Below are 25,802 nucleotides of genomic sequence, written 5' to 3' on the forward strand. Positions count from 1 at the left end.
TCATTCTCCCATGCTGTGTTGCTTTAACTCGTAGTGGCCCTGCTGAAAAGACTAAACTAACTTTTTGTAACTGTGTGTGTATGGAGATGGAGGTGCTGAACTGTGTGAGTGTGTTAGTTTAGAGAGTAAGGGGCCTGGCTGGGAATGGGGCTGTGGGAACAAAGAGCACAGTGTTCAGAGCCATCCAGGAAAAGTGTTGTATAGGAGCCTCGTGCCCGCGGTCTGCCTGGTCAATGACCTGACCCGTAACAGCTCTGTCTTTCTTTCTCTGTTCTTGTCAATCTGTCCACAGGACGTCCCGGCTGCTGCCCATGCAGATCGATGGAGAACCGTGGATGCAGCCTCCATGCACGGTCAGCTCATTTGATTTTGCTTTCATTTACAGTTTTATTTGAATATCTGAAACACACTTTCATGACCCATACCAGACAATTTGTCTGACACTGTGACAAAGCAAGACTTAAGAGCACATTATGACACTACGTTATAAGTTATTGTGGTCAAAATGCAGTCATTTCAATAGGAATCCATGCAGTCGGTGTCCATGCAAAAGATTTCCCCACAGAGTTCACGCTGTTGGTCACACTGATTCGTCACGTTGACTAGTGGGTTGTGATTATCACCATGAGTACTAGCACAGCTCTAGCTAGTTGATGCTGGAAAGGACAAGATGCCAATTTTGTTTCTTTGTTTGAAATATGCAAACTATACATCAGCAATCGCACAATTTGAACCTAAGTTCAACTGAATGTACTCCAGACTATCTTTTCAAGAGGGATTGGGTGAAGATGTTAGATTTCAGATCAACTAAACAACCTTTTTTTTTTATTTGCTACTTGTTTTTTCCCCACTCACCTTGTTGGTTCTTTAAAGTTGCACCAGAATAACTGTACAATACTTCTATCCATAAGTTGCAAAAGACTATAAATAAAAAACATATTGAAAGAGACCGCAGTATCTGTCTGCTCTTAAAGGGATAGTTCACCCAAAAATGAAAATTACCCCATAATTTACTCACCCTCAAGCCATCCTAGCTGTATATGACTTTCTTCTTTCAGACAAACATAATCATATATATATATATATATATATATATATATATATATATATATATATATATATATAAATATCCTGGCTCTTCCGAGCTTTATAATGGGAGTGTTTGAAGGATGAGATTTTGAAGCCCAAAAAAGTGCATTCATCGATCCTAAAATGTACTCCATGTGGCTCCGCGGGGTTAATAAAGGCCTTCTGAAGTGAATCAATGCATTTGTGTAATACAAATATTCTTATTTAAAACTTTATAAAGTAAAACAAGCATATGCATTCAACTTGTGTCTAAAAAGAACGTCATGGCATAGCGTGGAACGTCATAGCATTGTGTACTACATCGCGGAAGTTACGTTTTTTTTAAAAAAGAGCCATGGAGTATGTTTTATGATCGATGGATGCACTTTTTTGGGCTTCAAAATCTCACCCTCCAATCACTTCCATTATAAAGCTTGGAAAAGCCAGGATAATAATATAACTCTGATTGTGTTTGGCTGAAAGAAGAAAGTCATATACACCTAATATGGCTTGAGGGTGAGTATATTATGGGGTAGTTTTCATTTTTGGGTGAACTGTCCCTTTAAAGTTCACAAGAGCATCTGATGCAGTGTGAAGTCAGATACACCCAAAGCTCAATGATAGGTGTCAATTCAGAGCAAAACCTTTTCTCCATCTCAGAAAATGGCCTCCTCCGATCTGTTGCAGCTTTGTACATTCAGTCGTCCCAGCGAGCAGACTGTTAATTAAAACACTGTCATGTCACACCCTGCCATTGACTGATTATGTCATTAAGAGAGGGGAATAAACATGTAGCTTTCCATCTGCACGTAGCGCCAACACAATGTCCTCCGCTATATATACATCTCTGTCAGCGCAAGTGCTATAAAAAAGTGTGCTGCTGTGCTTTTAGTCCTCTCTAATTTGCCCAACTGTGCAGAGGGGAATATGGGATGTTATTTCAGTTTCAAGGTCAACTCTCACATTCTCAAATTTGTGCCTGTTAATTTGGACATGTGTGATTTCTGTCAGCTCATTTGCTGAATGTGAGCGTTACAACTGCTTAAAACAGTGAGCAATTAACAACCAGAAGGATTTAGCCAACTGTTCCGATTTGGTTGTCTTCAGAGAGTAATCTTTCCTTCTTTCCTGCAGATACGGATCACGCACAAAAACCAGGTGCCCATGCTGCTGGGACCGCCACAGAAAACTCCCTTCTTCTTCTTCAAGAAGCGCAACAGAAGTCGGGACTAAATGTGGGACTCCAAAAAACAGCCACTCTTCTACAATCATAAAAAACACACTCAAGCATCACCACCTTCCTCAGCCTCTTCTTTGTCTTTGGCTAGTGGAACCCAAAGAGAAGAGACTTTTCAAACACTTTTGTGGAACAAATCAATACAAATACAACACTGTAATGGGCCTCTAATGGACTCCATCTCCCAACACAGCCTGGCTGAACCAGTTGAACGGACCCTCTCTGAGTGTCATGACCACTTCCTGTGTCTTATCATCCAGAACGTCTTATCACAGGCTCGTGACCTGTAAGCTATGACTCAATTCCAACCAAATTCCCCCCTACCAGTAGGCCACTGCCTTGGGATCACACTGCGTGCCCTCTCCCTCCTCTTGAGACGGCTCATCAGAAGATACTGCCAAATTCCAAGAGAAAAAGAGAGAGAGGCAGGACCAGAAGAGCAAGAGACTCACCCAGTAAATGGACAAGAAGTGTGTTCAAGTGAAAAGAGAATGAGAGCAAGAGACACCCTGGCACGATAATGTTCTTCACATGAGAGTTGGTGGTGCACGTATGGACGTCACTGGGCCCTGGTTAAGTCTAGCAGGACTAGGGAACAAACTTTCCTCCTAAAGGAGCTTACTGAATTATACATCAGTGCATGCAAAGCACTCATTCCAGTGCCTCTCCAAGGCCCTACAAAGATGCAAACTCATCCATTATGAAGATGTTTATGGGGGTCTGCTGATAGGGATAGGTTAGACTGGCCTGAAAGAGATGTAACATTTCAGCTTCTGTAGTTTGCCTCAGGCTTTTTTGGTGTTCGCCCTCAGGCCGCAAAACTGACCAGTGAAAGTTGTTACAGTTAGCTGGATGTTTATTCAATCCTATACTCCCCACTAAAACAACAGTGCTAGCGCTAAGTGTGGAAAATGGACCTATAGTCTTAAAAAAAAATACAATTTTAGTTTAATGAACCCTTAGAAAAGAGAATAAGTGTACTAAAACATTTTTACCAATGATCGTTTATTAGCAATGTGGCAATTTGTGCAATAATTTGTATTATTTGTATTTTTAAGCCAAATCTAAAATAATGTGCCATTAAGTTTAGGAGAAGATTCCATTTGATTTTTATTGAAATGCCCTGCTGATAAGAAAAACATCTTGCACCAGCATTTTCTGGTTTGCCTGTCTGTTGGCTGGTTTTAGAGGGGATTTGGGCACTTTTCAGATGGTCAGGCTGGTTACCCAGACTAGCAGGTTACCCAGCTGGACCAAATAAAGATCAAAATCTTGACAGCCTTTTCACACCAACACAAACATTTGGCATGAAAATTCGGTCCGATTTTCGCACGCATTTCGCTTGTTCAGACCAGTACGAAAAATGCCACACTGGGAGATTTAAAGTGCAATTTCATTCTCTGACAGTAGGTGGCGCTTACTGAAAAGCAGAAATAAAGTACTCTGTTCGTGAGCACCAAGTCATAGTTTTATGTAACAGCAATGGCTCTGCACATGTGACCAAAAGCGCAAATCTTAAGCCTAAAGTATACTTCGGCCGTCGGTCCGCGCACTTTCCGTGTGACGTAAATTTTCGTCATCAGGAGGGTCATCCGCACACCCCGTCCAATTTTTGTGCATGTGCGAGTGACTTGAGCACTTGAAAACAAAATCCACTAGATAGTCACACAGGCTGAACGTGTCTTTCCGCACTCACGACCAAAGAAGTATACGTTAAAAGTCTTGCGCGTTCAACTGTGCGCAAGACGGAGCGGATCTCAGAAAATGAAGTATACCCCGACCTTTATTGGTTGGTTTCTTGTGATTATAACACCACATTAAATTGTTTATCACACTGAATTTTCACACCAAACATTCATCTTGGTTTGAGCAGACTATTAACCAACTAAGACCAGCAAACCAATTTAGGCTGTTTTGGGCAGGTTTTATCAGCAAGGTACAAATTGAATTAAATTATTTACAAATGGAACAATAAGGAGATAATGGTATTGCCTTATGACATTAGTTAATGCATTAGATGTCAAGAACTAGCATTGACGATGTATTTACAGCATTTATTAATCTAGTTTAACCCTAATTTATACTGTTGTTCATTGTTAATTCATGTATATTCTGAAGATATTAAAGAATGTTCATTTATACAACCTAAATATTTGCAAATCTATGAATTATGTTCAAATTAGCATTGACCGAGATTATTAAGTGCTGTAAAAATATTATTAATTGTTCATTCATGATTCCAAATGCATTAAGTAATGTTAACAAATTGAATCATATTATAAGAATTTAAGGAAAATGTGTTTCTGAGAAAGTCTCCGCTGTAGCTTACAGCATCTCCATTCAGAGATGGGCTGAAATCGATCCAGCGCCGGTATTAACACTGAATCCTCTGGACCTCGTCTGTCACAACAAGCTACTGCAGTGGGGTTTGATTTACTGCTGCATGGACAGAGCCTAAATTTAACTTCCTATTTCAGGGAGTGAAACACTATTCCTAATTGCAGCATGAAAACATGAGCTCACAATTTCAGGTCAACAGTTAAACGGGTCTGATAGCGGTCCAGATGAATGCAAAGAACGGAAGTTACTGTCAACGACAGTGACTTCAAGATGCAAAAAGTGAGTTTTTTTCATTTTTAGCCCTTCTGAGAAGGCCCGTAATGAGTATTTAACTAAAAGATGCCCACCATGTATCAGTATTTGTATAATCTAAGAGCCTTGTATGCATATATATATATATATATATGAATGTGTTTAAAGGTATAACTTAATATAGTATCAGAGATTAGCAGTGATACCTTATGGGTCACATGATTGACTGTAGCTATCTGGCAGATGCGTCTGATATAGATCATCACGCAGTGATCATCAGATGCTTTCGCAGTGTGCCGTAGGGTGCAAAGGTCTGTGTTGGAACTGTATATATATATTTCACCAATACAGAACTGGGGTCAGATTGACTTAAAGTTCAGGTGTGGGCTTTTGAAACTGAGCTCTTACCAGGGTTAGCAGGTTAATGTTCCCTTTAAAGAACACTGAACCGCAGAAGCTACGCCAGTGTCCTAAAAAAAGCTAATCTCTCCATATGACCACAGAACTGACGTCCACCTCCAGTCCTTGGGTTTATCATAGAATTTAATGGTGGATTTGGCAAATAGAGCTCCATTGTTTCTGTGGTCATTGGACAGATGGTTTATCCTGTGTGACAGTCTGGTGTTTAAAGAATGGCGGTTTGGTTACGAGTGCATGTTTACAACTACTTTTCTTTTTACAGTTTAGAATGATTTTAAACAGTTATGTATATATAGATATTGTTTATATTTTCTCTAAAATTTAACCACCGCATGCCTGCTGAAACAAAGAAGACAAAGACGTCTGTTTGAAGAGAGACCACGCTGATTGTTGTTACCTTATTAGTTTCACATGATTATATTTTGGACCCTAGCCAAGCCCCTTGTATCTATCCACTGAACTTTTCCTTGATCCGTTAGTAGCATGTTCATTGTACAAGTACCTCTGTGGCTGTTCTTTGTTCTGTTTAGTATTTTGTAGACAGAGGTTTGGCGCCAATATATGCTGAGCAAAGGGCGACTGAGGAATGTCACCTACGAGAAATGTCATTTCTAAATCGTACCAATGTCCCCTTCTGTGTCATTTCTGTGAATAACTGATAGCCTTAACTTACCAATACAAAATAGCGTTTTGCCTGGAGCAAAGAATTTTGCAATACAAGTCACTGAAAAATCTACAAAATGAAGGGAAAAATGAGAGGTCAACATCTGTTTTGCCGTTTTGCAATAACTCATTTTTGTTAGTGTCATCACACCGACATACTCACGCTCAGAGAAGGGAGGTGATAGAGCGATGTCCTGCACATCACAAAAGAGCTCCATGATCTCTGGCACCACATATGTCTTCATTTGTGGACTGACTGACTTTTATCGATTATTTTTAGCTGTCCGAAAACTGTGATTGCTCAATCTGCCCATCACTGTCTATTTTCTTATGCCAATAATCTGATTTTATCTAAAAAAAAACAACTAAAAAAAACATGCTGCCTCTTGCAGGGTTGTGCTTTATTCAGAATTGAATTGAGAATGCCTTTTAAATTCTAATTAAATTTCTGAATCTGAATTTAGGTAGTGAGCAGGATGCAGAATTGCATTTGGAATGTGAATGTAAGAATGTGAGTTTAAAATCAATTGAAATTCAAAGGAGTTCATAAAATTGTCAAAAACTTTGCGGCTTGTCAAATCCTCATTCCTTGTTTTGCAAAAATGTCTTGACCTTATGGACAGAGATAGATAGATAGATAGATAGATAGATAGATAGATAGATAGATAGATAGATAGATAGATAGATAGATAGATAGATAGATAGATAGATAGATAGATAGATAGATAGATAGATAGATAGATAGATAGATAGATAGATAGATAGATAGATAGATAGATAGATAGATAGATAGAACGATAGATAGATAGATAGAACGATAGATTGATAGAACGATAGATTGATAGAACGATAGATAGTAAAGAAGGATGGCCCTGGGTGAAAGAACACTTTTCCTTTTCTCAGGGTGCATTACCTGTGATGAATTCCTTTGAATTAAAATTCATGAAGTTACTCTTCCTATCATTCAAATTCATGTTGGATGTGGGCAATTCTATTAACATTTTTCAACTCATGAGTTGAAAGGGAGTTGATTCTTCAGTTCTGAATTTTGCCCAACCCTGTCCTCTTGAGATTTTTAAGGATGGTGAACCAGAATCCGGGACTCAAATATGATGTTAACTTAATCTTCTAAGCATCGCGTTGCCCTCTAACAGTGAGAAGCGAACAGATGCGCTCTCTCTCTCTCTCTGCTCGTCTTACTGGTCTCTTAGAGACCGTTATGGCTTATCTCAGTGTAGCTCTATTCTTAGCTGGGACAGATGAACAGTATTGAGCGGCACTGATGCAGTAGAGCCCATATCAACCCTGAATGTGATGTTCTACATGTGTGTTAACTCACTGTCTTATTCCTGCCTTAGGGTTAGTGTGGTTTGTAGCAGTTCATCTGTGTGGTAGGCAACAAAGTTCAAGGACTGGAGTCCTGCAGGCTGAGATTGGGTTAAAGGGTGAATCGTGCCCTTGACAGACCCACTTAGACTCTGTTACTCTGTTTCTTGTAAGCTGTTGGCATCCATGTTAATGGACAAAAGAGTTTTATTGAATAAACAAAGAGACTGAAGCTCTGTGTCTGGTGTCGGTCATTGGGTGGCTCGGCTGGGACGCTTATTCACATCCGGCAAAGGCGCCGACACAATCCTCTACTTAACGTGATTGAATTTCAGTTCACACAATAAATCACAGATTTCTGTGCTCCTGCACTGATGATATGAGTTTCTCTGGAGAAATACTGTGAGCTTTTAGTGCTGTACTTAAGATCCACACACTTCAGTTCTCATGTCAGCATAGTTTCACACTTGCTTCCATCTCTCATACAACACCTTGCACAGACTTGCACAGATGAGTTTAAATCATAACATGTTGCAGTTGCAAGAAATTGACTTTTTATTTAATCTTTCCCAAGTAATTGGTGTGTTATTCTCTCATTATATGCCACAGCATTGCTGAACCTGCACTCTGAAGTGAGAAACTTTAAAGAGTACTGACTTGGTTTTGTGGCTTCCTAGACTCTAGAAATTGTACCTTTATCAGTACAACAGCTTGTCATTGGGGTATCCTCAAAAGGTACTAATATGCATGCTTTAGGTCAGGGGGGTCCTGGAGGGCCACTGTCCTGCAGAGTTAAGCTCCAACCCTTATCAAACACACCTGAACAAGTTAATCAGTGTCTTCAGGATTACTAGAAAGCTACAGGCATGTGAATTTGATCAGGGTTGGAGCTAAACTCTGCAGGAAAGTGGCCTTCCAGGACCAACGTTCCCCATCCCTGCTTTAGGTGTTGATAAAAAGATGTACCTTTAGAAGGTATTGCCCCAGTGGCTATATGTTATTGTATTTTGATAACCAAACAATAAATCCTCCACTTGTCAGGTTTAATGAAATACAGTAATGTTCCAGGTTCACTACCAATTAAGCTCAACATTATGCTGCACTCTTAAAAAATAAAGGGTTCCAGAAAGGGGTTTTCACAGCAATGCCAGAAGAGCTATCTTGGGTTCCCCAAAGAACCTGTCAATGAAGGTTCTTAAAAATTATTACAGTCTTAAAATAAAGGTTCTTTATTGGCATTGATGGTTCCATGAAGAACATTTAACATCCATGAAACCTTTCAACGGGTTCTTTATAGTGACAAACAGTTCTTTTAGGTTATTTAAAATGTTCTTTTAAGTTACTGATCACTGAAAGGTTCTTTGGGGAACCAAAAATGGTTCTTATATGGCATCATTATAAAAAAACTACTTTTTTTTTGACATAATGTTGATCACCATAAAAATTTATTTGCATTTATTGTTTTATTAAAAAAAAAAAAAAAAGCATTTCACAGTTATGCACTTACAATGGAGCGCCAATTCATTCATGCTAACACATAGTGAAAACAAAATATACTAAAATGTATTTAAAAAACATTTATTTTGTGCTAACTACAATACATTTACATATTTATGTGCTAAATAAAAATGCAATTTAAAAAAAAAAAACTGCAATTGTATTTTTGGTATCTGGCTTACTATAAGTCTGCTAAATTGGAACAACTAATTTTGTACTTAATGCATTTTTTTAATTGTGCTGAAGTAGTGCTGAGGTCCAACTAAAGATATACTGTAAGTATATTTAAGTGTGCTAAAGTGGAACTATTGCAATACTTTCGGAACACTTTAAATATCTTGAATTTAAAAACTGAAGATCATACAATCCTTATTAACAGTGATATTAAAACACTTTTGTAGGCATAATATTAAGAAATGTGCATTGTACAATAAAGAAATACTCCAAATAAAGTTTAGTCAGTATGTGTGATATGTCAATAAATGTTTGAAGTATACTTATTATTATGAAAGAAATGTATTTTAAATTGATTTTGGTATATATTTTTTTTATTAGGAAACTTTTCCATAAACTAAAAGTCCATAAAAATGAATGTAAGTGCTTTTATAAAATTATAAGCACCACATTTCTACTTTTAAATCCTCTAAAAATTTGCTTCCAGTGCCTGTAGTTTTTTTTGTTTGTTTTAATGAAATCAAGGGGAAATGGTTTTGAGAGATTATCAATGGGAAAATAATATAATATATATAAATGTACATTCAGCAGGGCCCAGTTGCATAAACTTAGTCACTATATTAAGACTGTGTCTTAAGAACTAGTTTGACCAACTTGCAGTTAACCAAGGGGTAATCAATGTTATTTTTCCAATTCAAATTACACCAATCTACCTTTTTATGTAACAGACTTTAAAAAATTAGGACCACTCTTCAAGAAAAACATTAGTGTCTTAAATTTTAAGACTAGTCTAAGTGGTTTATGCAACTGGCCCCAGAGTAATATCACAACACTTGCAATGCCATTTACAGTATCAGATGGATGCCCTGTGAGGCTGTATATGACTGTTTGTTTTTGTCAGGCAGCCCTGTGGCCTCTGTGCTTGTAAATACAGCCCTGTTAGAAGAAAAATGCAGATGACACAACAAGAAGCTGTGAGCTGGGACGAAGCCTACGCTTCTTGGATGTGCGGAGATAATGAGGCAGGAATTATCTCTCCATGAACTATTAATAGTCATCAAGTCCCATCATGTCTCTCTTTGGGAGAGCACCAGTGGCCTGAGGCCGTGTTATCCTTCATTCCACTTTATTAACTGTCTGTGTCAAGCAGTAAAATCTGCTTGACACAGACAGTTCATAAAGTGGAATGCATTCCTTCATTCAGAGCACACCAATCATGTTACATGGGTTACATGCAAGATTAAGGTTTAAACTTTTCGATTTTTCTTGTGTTACATGTGACACAGGTGTAGGGATCAGATTTGCCGCTCTGTCACAATTGTCATGTGCAGTACATCTCCTTCCATGGATTAGCCCACATTTCCAGAGAAGGGCAGGCTGCCAGAACTGTCACACTGACCCAGTCATGGGCACAAATAAGCCCTTCTGATGAGCAGAGCCGCACTGCACAGTGAGTGATAGCGGATCGCTTTAATATTTCTCCCTTAAAAATGTAACGAATCAAAGAGAGAAGTGTGCTGCTGTGCCACTGATGCCTGTGTATTTAGGAAGCAGAATAAATACAATATGCTCTTCTTGGCCACCCCCTTCGCACCTCCCACCACATTAGTGAAAGGTGCTATAAAAAGGAGACCCTGACAGCTCGGCAGTGCTAAAAAAGGCCAGCATCAAGAAGGAGAAACAATGACACCAGTAACTGCATACTGCACTTCTCTTTCATGCTATCATTGTCCTCCTGTGAAAGCCAGAAGGATTTTAAAGATTATCCTCCTCACACTTGACGCATGAATTTATCTCCCTCTCTTTTTCACAGAAACCGCTTTGTTAAATATAGATTCTAGGACATCTGGCCTTGACCACAATAATACATTGTAAATCCCTTGCACATCACAAGATTGCGCAGTTCATTGTGATACCACTGTAGCGGATAATAAATAATAAAAATAATAATTACTCTGTTTTACTTTGAGTAATGTGTTTGGTTAACTACTTGAAGGGACTGTCACATTTATTCAACAATATCAATTAAAATAACTTTTGTTTTAATCATAAATTTATAGAATATAGAATTAAATATAAGTATCTGAGTTAGTTCAGTTTTTGATTATTTATTTTGTAGAACAAGACATAGGCCTAAGTCTCTTATGTTAAAGGGTTAGTTCACCCAAAAATGAAAATTCTGTCATTAATTACTCACCCTCATGCCGATCCACACCTGTAAGACCTTCATTCATCTTTGAAACGCAAATTAAGATATTTTTGATAAAATCCGATGTCTCAGTGAGACCTGCATAGCCAGCAATGACATTTCCTCACTCAAGATCCATTAATGCACTAAAAACATATTTAAATCAGTTCATGTGAGTACAGTGGTTCAATATTAATATTATAAAGCGACGAGAATATTTTGGGTGCGGCAAAAAAACAACTTATATATGACTTATATAGTGATGGCCGTTTTCAAAACCCTGCTTCAGTAAGCTTCGGAGCGTTATGAATCTTTTGTGTCGAATCATGATTCGGATCGTGTGTCAAACCGCCAAACTGCTGAAATCACGTGACTTTGGCACTCCAAACCGTTGATTCGACACAAAAGATTAATAAAACTCCAAAGCTTCATGAAGCAATGTTTTGAAATCGGCCATCACTAAATAAGTCGTTATTTTGTTTTTTTGCCGCACCAAAAATATTCCCGTCGCTTTATAATATTAATATTGAACCACTGTACTCACATGAACTAATTTAAATATGTTTTTAGTATCTTTATGGATCTTGAGAAAAGAAATGTCATTGCTGGCTATGCAGGCCACAGTGAGTTATCAGATTTCAACAAAAATATCTTAATTTGCGTTCTGAAGATGAACGAAGGTCTTACGGGTGTGGAACGGCATGAGGGTGAGTAATTAATGACATTATTTTCATTTTTGGGTGAACTAACCCTTTAACCACAGATATTATTTTACTCATAAACTGAAAAGTACTGTTCTAAAATCCTAAAGGAAATTCCACAGGGAACCCCATGGCAAATTATTCAGTGTTTTATACTCTGAACGTTTATTGAGACATAAAATAAATAACCATTGATTGTTACATTTGTTTACTTCATTTTGTTTGTGTAGCCTACAACCCAACTGAATTGCTTTTAGTAAATTGTCCTCCAACTTTTGATGTGTTTTGCTGGCGATTCTTTTTCTTGGTCTCTGGCCCTTTAAGAGCCTCTGGAAACGTGCAAGGAAAAATCTTGAAAGTGAATGAAACTCAGCCATTCATAAAAATAGGACAGACGGGGATTGGATTGGTCGTTCAGCGTCTAATACATATTCCAAATCATTCTCGCAAACCATTGGTTTAGAAATGTGAATGACGTGCGCTCGGAGCCAATGGGCTTCCAGAGCCAAATGCCTCTCGAGCCCAAGGGAAAACCGAGCAGTCCATTTACAAAACCTCATTCAAGTTTTGAGTGCTGGAGAGAGCGCATCTATTGATCAGAGCGAGCGGACGGCATCCTTTTGGGATTACAATCTGAAACCGTGTTTTTTGAGTCCATTGCAAGAGGCACGTCATTTATAGGGTGAGTTTGACTCTCATTCCTCAAATATTTACACGGCGTGCACTGATATAGCTGTATGAAAGCGGCTGTTTCTCCGCAGCGCGTAAGTTTAATCGTGGGCTTGCAACGGCAAATACAGCTATCTCGCCTTGGGGGAAAGCGAACGCCATTTTCTCCAAGAGAGGGCTTATACACTTTGGCAACCATTTTAATGCATGAAGTTTTTCCTATCATATTTTGCGCAGTTGCAGTTGTTACAGAAGCTTGTATGGGCAGCATTAGTGCACTAACCAGACATTTATAGGTGAGGTCGGTGCAGCCTGAACAGTGTATGGTTTTGTGAATGGAGGTCTCGTTCTTTCCCCCCTCACGGATCGAGTTTCACTTCATTGAGAAAAACAAGAGGCCGTCTGGGGGCTCAGTAGGATGAGGTCCTCACCCCTGATCAATTTTATATTTACTTTAAGCACTTAATTTAAGGGTATTTTTTTACGGCTTCCCCTCTTAATAATACATACAATGTGTAACTTAAAGTATTCGAAAACTGTCTTTATTCTAAAATAAAAAACAGAGAGAGATTTTAAATGATTGTTTTATGATGATTTACGTTGCTAGTTATATCATTTCCTGTGTTTTTGAGTTATTTCTACTGATTTATTTTTCTTTTTTCAATGCATTTTTGGAATAACAAAGGTGCTGTTTTAAGTTTAGCGAGCGGATAAAACTGCGAGCTGTTTCTTTGTGCATGTAAACTGTACTTATGACTGAACGCTTAAAGTTTTCCGTTTGTTTATTATTGTCTCTCATGGTAGCAGATAATAGTTATTATATATATCTATATATATAATATGCTGTATATATTTCAGTTAGAGTTCAATAATTTAATCTATTAAGGTGAAATGTATTTCTATAATAATTACAGAAAAATATTATTGTTACTCATTGTGTGTGTATATAATATAATATAATATAATATAATATAATATAATATAATATAATATAATATAATATATCCCATTCAAAGTATTAAACAAGTGTTGTTTTGTGGGAGAGCATCACAGGAAAGGTTGGCATAATAAAAAATAATACAACAAAATATTGTTGTGAATACTCATGTATACATGTATGCTTAATACTTTAAATGAATGTTTTAATTACATCTAGTTATATATGTGGTTATTATTATAAAAAATTAGTATTTAGTAAGAAAGGGTTGCTGTTTTTTGGTGAAGCATAACAAGAAAAGTTGGCATAGTCCTCACAGTCGCCCCTTCCAAGCGTCCCGTTGGTCCAGTAAGTTAGTGTCCAGTGTCCTCAGAATAGATGCTTGGCAAACAATTTAGTTTTTCAATGTTTATTCATGGACTAGTTATATAAGTATAATATCAATGTGTCATGAAATGTATGGTTTCCATTTTCCTCAGCTTATCTTAATATGCTCATCACTCTTTTCATAGTCTAATTACAGGCACAGATGGTTGGCTTTGCTTATGTAAGGTTTACATTCATCTCTACTGCAGATTGCATTATGCAGCTATCTCTCTCTCTCTCTCTGTCTTTACACATACGCTCTGTCAGGAGGGATGTTGTGATGGGTAACAGAGAGAGAAGGGGGAGGATGAATATACTGGATCAGATGGATCTGAGGGTTTTGTCAGCCTGTTTGCAGGGCTTGGTGTTTTGATGTGGGACACACTTGACTGTCCAGTAGATCTATTGCATGATTAATCTATTTTTTTTTTTTTTTTTTTTTTAGTGAAAACAGACCCAAAGAGGTCAATATAACCATCGCTTTTAAGCGAAGACCCTTTTCTGGGAGCCTCCTTGAAGACCCAGGTGACATGGACGGATTTTATGACCAGCAAGTACCATTTATGGTCCCAGCTAATGTAAGTATATATCTGCTTTTTTTGTAGTTGCGCGAAGCTGGTTTTTCTAATTGCGTTTTTCTTTTTGAACATTAAATTAGTCAACACTGACCAAAGTGTTTTTCCACAGCAGAAGTCATTGCAAGTGGAGGAACCGTATAGCCGACCAGTTAATGACAGAAAAAGAAAATTAGTGGAGACTGAACTCGCTCAGGACACAGAGGGTAATTTCAACCTAATGAACATGACTAATGCATGTTTAGCAGATGGATCTGATTATTGAGATACATTAACAGTGAGAGAGCAGAAGTATTTGTGCTCAAAGTAGTTTGATCGATGCTGTGATTGTTGAAGGCTGCCTTTCATTTATCAAATACTTGGATCATAGTGGGGTTTCATGCTCTCTGACTGTCTTGTGTTTGCCTGTCATCTGCAGAACTTTTCCAGGACCTCAGCCAGCTGCAGGAGATCTGGATCGCAGAAGGTTGGTAACATTATATTTCCATACATGTCATTAGTGCTTTGTCATGCAGCTGACATTTATATTTCAGACTCATGAACATTTCTTATAATATATGCATGTGGAATATATCTTTTCTAAGTGATACACTTTGTCCCAGCTCCTGTTTATTTTTCATGACACGCTAGCATTTAATTTGGTCTGTTGCACCAGCCTTGCGGCAGTGTCCAAAAAGTTGGCACTAAGGTGGCTGTTCATTTTTAGAGGAATGAAAAAACACAGATAAATGTTGTCCGACAAAATGACATTGATCTGCAAATTGTTTATCAGCAGGGAGTATTGTTTGCAACTCCTTCATGCTCTCCAATCTCTCTCCACAGCTCAGGTGCCAGATGACGAACAGTTTGTCCCAGATTTCCAGTCGGAGAGCTGTGAGTACCTTGAGATGTATTATTTATTCTCCTTGGCAGTGTACTTTGGATGCAGTCCAGAAATGGCTAGGGAAAACGGCAGAGGCTGAACTCTTGGAGCTATTTATTATTCATCTCTTGCTCAAATTTAAAGCCAAAGTTTCATGGTAAACAAAGGAGATCTTAGACTAAGGATGGTGCAGAGTGGCCAGACATTCTTGTTGATTTGATTAGTTGAAGATGCCAACAGTCAGTCTCACAAACGCAGCTCATTGTATTGTTTATATTAGATATTTTAGCATGCATTAATTTTTAAAGAAATCGGTTCCTTTATTAACTTGGTCAGTAGCATAACATCCCCACACACTCAACCCAATAGTGCTTTGATTTATTAGGATTTAAATGGTCTTTCCTCTTTTCATTCGTGCATGAATCCTCTCCGCGAGAACTACCTATTTTTTCAGTCAAATCAGCCGATTGGTATCAGCATCACATGATCCAAGCTCATAATCAGATTTCACACTTTCATGCACTCCGTTCAGCCTCTGGAATGGACCGGATTCCAACGGGAAGGGTGAGAGGAAAAGGCTTCCCCTCACTGCCTACCTAAACCCATTGAATCCACAGCTACTGAAACTCATTTCATTGAGGGTTCTCAGTCCAAACGCACCCAATTTGTTAGAGCCTGGCCACAGGAATCAAAGCCAAAGGAAATACTTGAGGAATGCTCTGCGGAGCATTTTATGTTATTTTCCCCCCTTTTTGTCACAGAAGTTTGTTTTTGTTTTCGTCTGATGTTGAGGCTGGGAAACAGGGTGTGTACCAGAGCATGCGTTTTGGTCCAGTTTTGCATGTCAGCGTGGCGTTACTGAAAAGCAGAAGATTGTTATGAATGTTTGTGGCATGTGGTTTATAAAAGCAGGCACTTTTTGAATGTGCGCCATGGGTTTCTTTATGTGCGAGCTTTTCTTAGACTTTTCAGTATCAATGGGTCATCTGGATGTCACATGGCACCCCATGCCCTCCTACACTTTCCCAGTACCATATCAGTGGGAGTGGCCTCTTCTTTTGTAATAACCCCAATGGCCACAGAGCAGAAAATCTTCTCACTTGAAGAGTTTAAGTAGAAGAGTGCATCCTTTTAGTTCACCCAAAAATGAAATGTGTCATTTTCTTGCCCTCATGTCAAACCCATAAGACTTTTGTTTATCTTCGAAAGACAAATGAAGATGTTTTTAATGAAAATCCATTCCACAAAAACTTTGATGCTTCCAAAGTCCCTTTCAAGGAAAGTCTGTTCACTTGGCAGCCATATTTGCAACGCCTCCGGGCAGCTATTTCGGGCATCCGATAATCTATTTGAATGGGGGAATTCTGAAATCTCATAAACTGCTTAGCGAACTCACAATTAAATAACATATTTCAAATCAGCAACAAAATCTGACATGAAATGTCTCATAAATGTTTCTTATACTCAAATAGCATTAAAAAAAGCGTATTTTTCAGGCTAGATGAGCCAATACGCATGTGCAGTCCTATGCGTGATTCTCAGGTTTCTATGGGAACCGGAGCTTCTATTGGCAGCTGCAGTGATGCAAGGACTTTATCAATCAGCGATTGGCTCTTCTACTCAGAAGGCGGGATGTATTCCACCATATTGCGCGTTGCAGTTTCTCCCATTCATTACTAATAGGAGTGAACAGTCTTTCTATATCTGTAGACTTTGATGCTTCAAAAAGTCCATAAAGAAATGGTGAAAGTAATCCATGTGAATCAAGTTTTTTATTCAGAGTATGTTGAAGCTACACAGTCACTTTTATATGATGAACAGATTTAATTTAGGCTTTTATTCACATATGATCAATGTACATGCATATAGAGCACACTGAATATGGTCATTTTTGGGTGAACTAACCCTTTAACGCATGCGTTTGAGCTTTCACGTGTCTACTGAGTGCCTCTTGAGCCCAGCACAGTCTGGGTGATTTATCTGGCTCGACTTGTGTGGATCCAGTTGCGTTGGCCATTATGTGGCGCCGGATATGAGAGCTTGATGCAGAGATCCAGGGGCTAATGGTTACAGTGCGGGAGGAAAATCATTCACAATCATTGAATTACGACCACACTGATTCATGAGTATTGACTCTGCTATGATGGAAATCAGAGGGGAGCGCTTTGATTGCACGTGTTGTTCTGCACCATGATACTGATGGGCAGAACGAAGTGCTTTTATGCTTCAGTCGATTGTCATTACCCATGAAATATGGGGGTTTAATGGTGGAGAAGAATCTCCTTCTGAAGCGTTTCACTACACTTTTGTTGATGTGTTCAATTAGAAACATCTCCTTCTGCTTTTTTCTCCCACAGTGATGTTTCATGGTCCGCCACCGGCAAAGATCAAACGGGAACTGAGTCCCTCCAAAGAGCTCTCCCCCTGTAGCCAGGATAGAAGTCCCATGCCGTATGGAGAGAAGTGCCTTTACAGCTACAGGTACTTTCTTTTATATCCATCTCGGCATCATCAAGACCTTCTTGTCACCATGAGTGTGATGACTAACTGTCCTCATTTTCCTCAATACAGTGCCTATGAAAGGAAGCCCACAGCTGGGTTTAAGCCATTGACTCCTCCCTCAACGCCCGTTTCGCCATGTGGCTCTGCCAACACTCTGGGGACACATCCCCTGCATGAACAGACTCCTCCCCCCATCTCCAACACAACATTAGGGCAGCGTCTCCTTCGTGGGCAGCCTTCAATGACCAAGACCTCACCCAGCCAGACGACGCTCACTCACCACAGCCAGAGCCCACCTTTTGCAGTGCCCTGTCCACCCCTAAACCATGACCATCACTTCAACAATGAACCTAGGTCAGTCTCTGCATGGTTTTAGGTCTTTAATTTGAACTTAAGTGAACATGTGTATTCTATTTACTATATGGAATAGTTTACACCTTACTGTTAGTATGAAGGAAAATAAAGTGATCTACAATAATCACTACGGTATACAAAATAGTATACGTTTATTGGTATGTTATATTATTGTTGGAAAGATTGGGGTTGGTAAGATTTTTTTTTTTTTTTAAGATGGAAAAAAAGTCTCTTACGCTCTCAAAGATTGCATTTTATGAAAAATGCAGTAAAAATGGTAATATTGTAAAAATACTTTTCTATTTTAATATATTTTGAAACAGAAATCGTTTGTAACATTATAAATGTCCTTACTGTCACTTGTAATCAATTTAATATGGAAGCTTGTTTTCACCACCGAATAAAAAAAAAATAAATAAAAACTGTATAATTGCCACTTTTTATCTCGCAATTCAGACTTTATTTTTTCTCTGAACTGCGAGATATAAAGACGAGAATTGTGAGTATATATCTCGCAATTGTGAGGGGAAAAAAAAGTCAGAATCTGAGGTCGCAATTACCTTTAGTAGTGGAAACAAGCTTCCGTAATTTAATACATTCTTGCTGAAGAAAATAATTAATTTGTTCCTGCCCCACAAAAAATGAATTAATATTACATTACATTAATGGCAGATGCCCTTTCAGCAATGCTCACTTTGATGTCAAAAAATGTGGTGTACATCACAGCTGGGGTGGCATAATAATATGACCCCCGTGGGAATAGATTGGCTGGCATCGTGTCCTGCCACCTGTAGCTGAATTCCTGGGAGCTTACCAGAGAATGTGTGGCACATCATTTACAGCCAGTAGCAGAACAGTAGTGCTAAGCTGCTCCTTTATTTATCCTGTCACATGACCAAAATATTTTTACATGCTGTTTGTTTATGACTTCCTTGAATCATAAGCAGCTGCTTGGATTTAACTTAAAGTGCTTCGTCATTTAGTCCAGATTTGTTGCTGTTTTTTTTTTTTTTTTTTAATGTTGCCATTATGTTGCAGGTTTCAGCGGCAGCTTTCAGAGCCTTGCCTTCCATTCCCACCTTCTGACACCCAGGGAAGACCCAACTTCATGCCACAGGTCCCCAGCACTTCACCAAGAGATGGAAGACCACCTTACCATCGCCAAATGTCAGAACCTCTGGTTCCTGTGCCTGCCCAGGGCTTCAAACAGGAGCTTCTAGACCCTCGCTACACTGAGCAAGGTGTTCCCAACATGGGTCCATCCCAGGCTGCCTTCCACCCGATGGCCATCAAGCAAGAGCCACGAGACTTCTGCTTTGACTCTGGTGAGGACTGTCCCATTTCTTAGAAATAGTTTTTGGGTGTTCACAATCTGGCTGGGCTTCATGAGAGCTGTCTCGGTGAGGGCGTGGAATGTGTTTTGTGTGCTCTCACGGGCCTGTGACATTTAGCGCTGTTTAGTCAGGTGTATACGAACACTTGCACACCTTGAACCTTTGCGTTCAAAGAAGAGACATTTAGAGAAGGCTGTGCTCCACGTCCTTAGATATTTCTTAAAAGGATAGTTCATTCAAAAATGAAAATTCTGTCATTTACTCTGCCTAAAGTTGTTCCAAACCTGTGTAAATTTCTTTGTTCTGCTGAACACAAAGGAAGAATGTTTGTAACCAAGCAGATCTCGCCCCCCATTGACAAACATAGTATTTTTTTTATATATATATATTTTTTTTTACTTTTCCCAGGGCCGTAAGTTTAACATGGTAATTTAGTGTGATTAGCCCTTTACCTGTCTGCAAATTCTGTAATAATTTAATTTTATACATTTTATTATATCAGGAAATATTGATATGAAATTTAATAATAAAAAAGGTTATTTTGTCCTAAGCACTGAAACAAGCTTTAAAAATGTTAACTTATGCATCCTATTGTCCAAAACCCCTCAGTTTAGCTCATCTTCCTGTTTGTGATCCATACATTGAGTCTAGTACATTCTTCTAGCGTTATACTATCCCTCTAGGTTTATGTTTGCAGGTTAGTGATGTAATTCCAAATCCTCTTACCATCCTTCTTATAAATGTGTACGTCACGTATTACATTTGCATGGGGGCAGCTGAACTGAGTCTTTTCATCTGTACAGCAGCCTGACAGATGATGCATCTGATGCAATCAATGAGGATCACATACTCAAAGTAAGACAGCAAAGGGGCGGAGTGGCCTGCCGAATCACCAGGACACACAAGGACAGATAAAACTTGATTGTCATGGTCCAGTATCTCGACACGGCAGCTAATCTTATTAGGTGACTCAGTGGACTCATTGCTAATGCTGCGTGTTTCTTTGGTGTGTTGATATGAGCTTAGCCAGCACTACCAGATGCGTGAGACTGGACATTCATGGCCCAGCTGTTCCATCTGAATCGCTATTTTTCATTGTTTTACCTTTTCAGAGCTCCCTCAAAACCTTCAAATGCCAAATGTCACTCTTTAAATCTCTATTTCTATATTAGAATTAAGGAGCAGACCTTGTTATTTTAGTACCATTGAGATCATACTATTGTAGTTTATAATTGTTGTTTTTGTCTTTCATTTAAAAAAAAAAGTTAAACTAAATGAAAATGTTGCTTTAGAAACATTTGAGAGAAATAAAATATTATTAAAAAAATATTTTAAAACAGTGTTTTTAGTCAACCATAATAACCCTGGGAACCCTGGAATTTATTAACAAATATATTTTATTTTATCTTTTTATTTGTGTGTATTATTTATTTATATATAAAATATATATATATATATATTTTTTTTTTTTTTTTTTTTTTATTAACTTGACTTATTTATGATTGGTAATTTCTCCTTTTTAATGGGCCTATTTTTCATGATGTTTTGCAGAAGTGCCTAAGTGTCAGTCTTCATTTGGGAGAGCAGCAAGCTTCTACCAAAACCATGAGAGTAAGTGACCTTGCCATTACAGTGTATATTACCTCACTGCAACTTTAGCTTGTTAAAATCATCTTATTCTTTGTTAATCTTACACACAGTGTATTTTTCTCCCTCTGCCTGTAGACTTCTCATTTGACAGAGATCAGCAGTTGTATTTTGACGACACCTGCGTGGTTCCCGAGAGACTTGAAGGTAAGATTTCACCACGGGTTATGTATTGCTTTAAATGGAAGACAAGTTAATGGTCAAGCTATCTCAGTTGTTCTCAAATGTTCAGTCTTTATTGTTCAGATTCACCTAGGCACCCCCTTCTAGTATGGCGGTGCGAAATGAACACTACGTCCACTTTAGCAGCATCTGTGTTGGAATTTCTCATCTGCTTGCTCATGCGGCAAACTCTAATCCTCGTAATTCTTGTTTCTGACAGGGAAGGTAAAGCAAGAGCCCTCTGTGTATCGTGACGGCCCACCTTACCAACGTCGTGGCTCCCTCCAGCTTTGGCAGTTTCTGGTTACGCTTCTAGATGATCCTGCCAACGGTCATTTCATTGCCTGGACAGGACGTGGAATGGAGTTCAAACTTATTGAGCCAGAGGAGGTCAGCACCTAAATTCAATATTTTTAGTTTCTTTCAAGCACACACATTATTTACAATAGCCCTGTATGTTCTCGCTTTTGGTAGTTGGGTATCTATACATGTATTTTTGTGTGAATTTTGGGATATCACACAAAAAAAATGCTAAACACTGAAACACATTAAGATGAAAATAAAACTTCTCGATTGAGGTGTATTATATTCGTTTAAAGGACAAGTTTGTTGATTTTCAATCAGCTTTGAATTATGATGTTGGTAGTATATGTAAATGAACAATGTTAACTGTTAACCAGATCTTCTGGTTTATTTGACAGCTCCAGGGCTTTTAATAAAACTATAGATTGTACACTGGGGGGAAAAAAAATCAGTGTACTTTTGAAACAATTCTCTCTTGGAAATTGCAAGGAAATTTAACAATTTGCAAAGAGATGGCAAGTAACATTGAATTAAATGTGAAACTTTGAAGTAGACCGACTAAAATTGTATTTTCCTTTTAAAGCATAGTCATCATTTTATTTATAAAAAAATATATTTTTTCACAGTGTAATGCATTTTTCTATTCCAGCCCAAAACAATTTTTGCCTTTCTACTGCATACACAGCCAAGTTTTATTAAAAGCCCATCTTGTCAGTGGTGAATTACTCCTTTAAGAATACATTAGATATTTATGAAAACACAATTACCGAATAAATTCCTAAATGCATATATTATTTTATCCAGCAAATCATGTGACTGAATAATTCAAAATTCAAACATAAATTTTGTCAGAGCGTTTGACCTCTCAAATCATATGTAATTTATGACATAAAAAAGCCACAGTGGTTTTCCAAGTGATTTTTTTTATTTATTTTTTTAAATTTAATGTCCGTTTCCCTGGAAGTGATGCTGCTTTATTCATAAACGTTTTATGCGTTTATTCCAATTTTGCTTGTGCATATTAAATTGCTAACTAAATTAATATGGCAACTAAATAAAGCATCGCTAATGAAATAATCCTCATCTGCCTTTTCAGGTGGCCCGACGCTGGGGCATCCAAAAGAACAGACCAGCCATGAATTACGACAAGCTGAGTCGCTCACTTCGTTACTATTATGAGAAGGGAATCATGCAGAAGGTAAAGGCAGGTTCACGTTTCTTTTCCTCTATGCTCTACTCATAATGACAGTATAGTTGCACCAGTTTTCCAAGATTTTTCTTTCTTCTAATGCCTCTCTTCTCTCTTCAGGTTGCTGGCGAGAGGTATGTGTACAAATTTGTGTGTGATCCCGAGGCTCTCTTCTCCATGGCCTTCCCAGACAACCAGAGGCCCAACCTTAAAGCAGACCCCGACAGCTTGCCCGGAGTGGACGACGACACTCTTCCGTTGGCGCACTATGACGAGGGGGCTTCGTACTTGGTAGACGGTGGTGAGCAGTGTGTTGCTGGGATGCCTTTCCCTGACGGTTATGTGTACTGAGCCTGAACCGTTGACCTGACTGAAACACATCTGTCCCTCTTGCCTCGACTCCTTTTGAACTGTCGCCCACTTCCAGATTAACCCTCCCAATCATTAAAAAAAGAACGAGGAGAAATCTGCGAGCCACCATTTCTCGAGAAGGTGTCAAGGAGGTGAGGAAAGCTGGTTTCCCGCGCTTAAACCTCGCTCGTGGCAAACGGTCACTGCCGCAGAGATGAAGAGGTTGAGCTGGAGCCGACCGGCGCCGAAAGACTGACAGATCTCACTGCGAGAATTGTAGCAATTCTGTTTTTGACAATCTGCTTTTTTAAAAAAAGAAAAATTGGTAACAAATTATTAAGAGACATCCTCACAGAATAACCCTTAAATGCAGCACTATTTAATAGTTGCCTTTTTGGTCTGAATTTATTTTGTTTTACCTCCAAACAATGTAGACAAGAAGTCAAAAGGGCTTTATTTTGCAAGGAGAAAAAAATGACCCATATGTTTCTTTAGAATCTTTAGAAAGCTGGCTTTTATACACTTTTTGTTGAACTAAATGTGGACAGCTTTAATTATGCTGAGGAATACTGAACATGTTCTTTTTGTATCTTTGGTTTTGTTCTGAATCCTTTGTCAAGTGTTAGTTTTATAAAAAAAGTTTCGTTTTCATGCTGGTTAACCCAGGGGTTGTTGATGTGAAGTTAAACCAGAGGCACTCTTAAGTATATTTAGTCAACTTCACAAGACTGTTAACCCATTTGAAATGTATTTCTGTATGCCTGTTGCTATTTAATTTTCCACTCCCCAAAAAGCCAAATTTTTAATTAGAGTTCATATTATTTTCTCACTTTCAAAAGGGATGCACTAGTCACAATTTCTTCATGCTTTAGTGTAAGTAAAGGTCAACACCATTTAGCCTCTTACATTATTTTTTGGCATCATTCTATATTTTAATGCACCAGGAAAGCAGGGCCTTGCATGCAATAAGGTACAAGAAAAATACATTTTCCTGGTCAGCTACTCATTGCCAATCTCAAGTTGACAAAAGACCACTGCTACCTTTTGCATGATGTATTCAATGATCAGCTGTCCACTAACATATCGCTTTATGCTGGACAAAGAAGAAATTGTGGAGTTCTCTGCATTTGTATTCTCTCTCTCTCTCCTTTTATTTTTTTTTTTTTTTTTTTTTTTTTTGAAAAGATGAACTTATATATTTTTGCAAAGTCTGCATTTATTTGATTTGATTGTATAAGCTGTATAGTTCTGCCTGTAACAGATACTCTATGTATGTTTTAAATGGATCCCTGTGATGCAGTAACTGCACACCAGTGGTTACCGGACACCCTTTCCTGGTGGGTTCGAGAACAGTGCCTTTAAATGAGAGGTGCAGCTTATAAAATAACCGTTTTCTCATATGAGGGGCTTGTCTCAAACATCCACCACAGAAGGGTTGTCTGCACTTGTACAGGCTTAACCTTGTCCCCTCACAATGTGTACCTTACACTGCTGAGTTTATAATCTGTACTGGGTACAATAAACTGTTCATTCTGCTTCACTTGCACTCCTGTGTTCTGCTTTTTCTTCTGCCACATCTTTCTAGTTATGAATTTCATGTGGTGTGTGAGAAATATAAAGCCCATTTTAGGTGATGGGCTGTTGCTTTTTAGCAGTGAATATGAAACGCTATTCTGTATCGATCAGCCTCTATTCAGTTAAAGGCCTTTTGCTGTCCCAGGGGCTGTGCTGTCCTTTCATCAGGACTTTAGATGGTTAGCTAATGTGTGTCTGCTCATATGGTCATGCCGTAGGCCTCCCATCTATGATTATTTAATAACTTTGTATGGATGGGTGTGTAGCATGTGTGATACTATATCTTGCACTTATGTCAAAACATCCACAGACTCAATTATTCATCCAAACCCATTTATGTTTGCACAACACCGTGCATCTACACTATAGCATTTATTCTCTTTTTTTTTTTCTTTCTTTTTTTTTTAACAAAAATAATTGCATTTAGTCTTGATAAATTTCATCTAGAAACTGAAAACAAAGATGATCCAGCTGAGGATGATCGGATGTTAGATCCCCGTGGCAACATTCCTTACCCCCCTCTGCTCTAGAAAAACACTTAACCTTTGAACTCACCCACTTCCCTGTAAATAACACTGCAGTCAACACAATGATTTTATTTCCAGCTAATTTCATGCTATAGGCTATAACTGACTAATGCAATAGAGAAGAACACTATAAGCAATTTATGCATTCATGCAAAGAAGTTAATGGCTAGTTCCATCAACATATATTTTGCACTGTGGTCTGCTAATGACTGTTTTAGTGAAGTATTGATTTCACTTAGCAAACCGACAGCTAATGCATACCATTTGCTTAGGGTACGTCTGTTAGTACAATGGAGTAAGACAGAGCTTAAGATGTGGCATGATCTAACTCACTGTTTATTTTGCCTTGTAAGCAGCTGTCCATCTGCTGAGACAGAGAAATTAAATTAAGTGTGATTACAATACATGCTCTAATTAATGAACTTCTGATCAGGCACTTTTTTAAAAATCCAAACATTGATCTTTTAAATTTATTTTAGTTGATTAATTAATTAAATACTTTTTATACATTTATACAGTTGTAAGAAAAAGTATGTGAAAATCTGTGAAAATGTGAAAAATTTTAACAAAATAAGAGAGATCA

General features: G+C 38.2%; 2 protein-coding genes across 7 annotated transcripts in view; both read left to right on the forward strand.

Annotated features, from left to right (window-relative positions):
* Nucleotides 1–7,991, forward strand: part of LOC137035353 (diacylglycerol kinase beta-like) — a 126,194-nt gene extending 118,203 nt beyond the window's left edge. For all 3 annotated transcript variants that reach the window (XM_067408533.1, XM_067408534.1, XM_067408538.1), the window contains 2 exons: nt 293–353; nt 2,203–7,991. In XM_067408533.1, the coding sequence (XP_067264634.1) occupies nt 293–353; nt 2,203–2,301 (160 nt within the window). In that variant the 3' untranslated portion in view covers nt 2,302–7,991. The remainder of the gene's footprint in view (nt 1–292; nt 354–2,202) is intronic.
* A 4,410-nt stretch (nt 7,992–12,401) lies between these two features.
* On the forward strand, nt 12,402–24,657 carry etv5a (ETS variant transcription factor 5a). Of its 4 annotated transcripts, none has more exons than XM_067408980.1 (13): nt 12,402–12,548; nt 14,284–14,416; nt 14,526–14,619; nt 14,832–14,879; nt 15,236–15,286; nt 17,633–17,756; nt 17,847–18,131; nt 19,170–19,456; nt 21,017–21,076; nt 21,191–21,259; nt 21,495–21,664; nt 22,674–22,781; nt 22,887–24,657. In XM_067408980.1, the coding sequence occupies exons 2-13, from the start codon at nt 14,369–14,371 to the stop codon at nt 23,115–23,117; spliced, it is 1,575 nt and encodes a 524-aa protein (XP_067265081.1). In that variant the 5' UTR covers nt 12,402–12,548; nt 14,284–14,368; the 3' UTR covers nt 23,118–24,657. The 4 variants fall into 4 exon arrangements, with proteins under 4 accessions (XP_067265081.1, XP_067265083.1, XP_067265082.1 ...); XM_067408982.1 differs by having other exon boundaries at nt 22,674–22,775; XM_067408981.1 differs by having other exon boundaries at nt 14,529–14,619.
* The last annotated feature ends 1,145 nt before the right edge of the window (nt 24,658–25,802 follow it).

This window comes from Chanodichthys erythropterus, chromosome 14 (genome assembly GCF_024489055.1).
Source record: "Chanodichthys erythropterus isolate Z2021 chromosome 14, ASM2448905v1, whole genome shotgun sequence".
In the NCBI taxonomy this organism is placed as follows: Eukaryota; Metazoa; Chordata; class Actinopteri; order Cypriniformes; family Xenocyprididae; genus Chanodichthys; species Chanodichthys erythropterus.

What these genes read in the sequence shown, in the direction of transcription:
- etv5a (XM_067408980.1), top strand. Translation starts at nt 14,369, where the DNA reads ATGGACGGATTTTATGACCAGCAAGTACCATTTATGGTCCCAGCTAAT. An exon ending in CATTTATGGTCCCAGCTAAT is followed by an intron (nt 14,417 to 14,525) that starts GTAAGTATATAT and finishes GTTTTTCCACAG; the next exon opens with CAGAAGTCATTGCAAGTGGA. An exon ending in AGACTTCTGCTTTGACTCTG is followed by an intron (nt 19,457 to 21,016) that starts GTGAGGACTGTC and finishes GATGTTTTGCAG; the next exon opens with AAGTGCCTAAGTGTCAGTCT.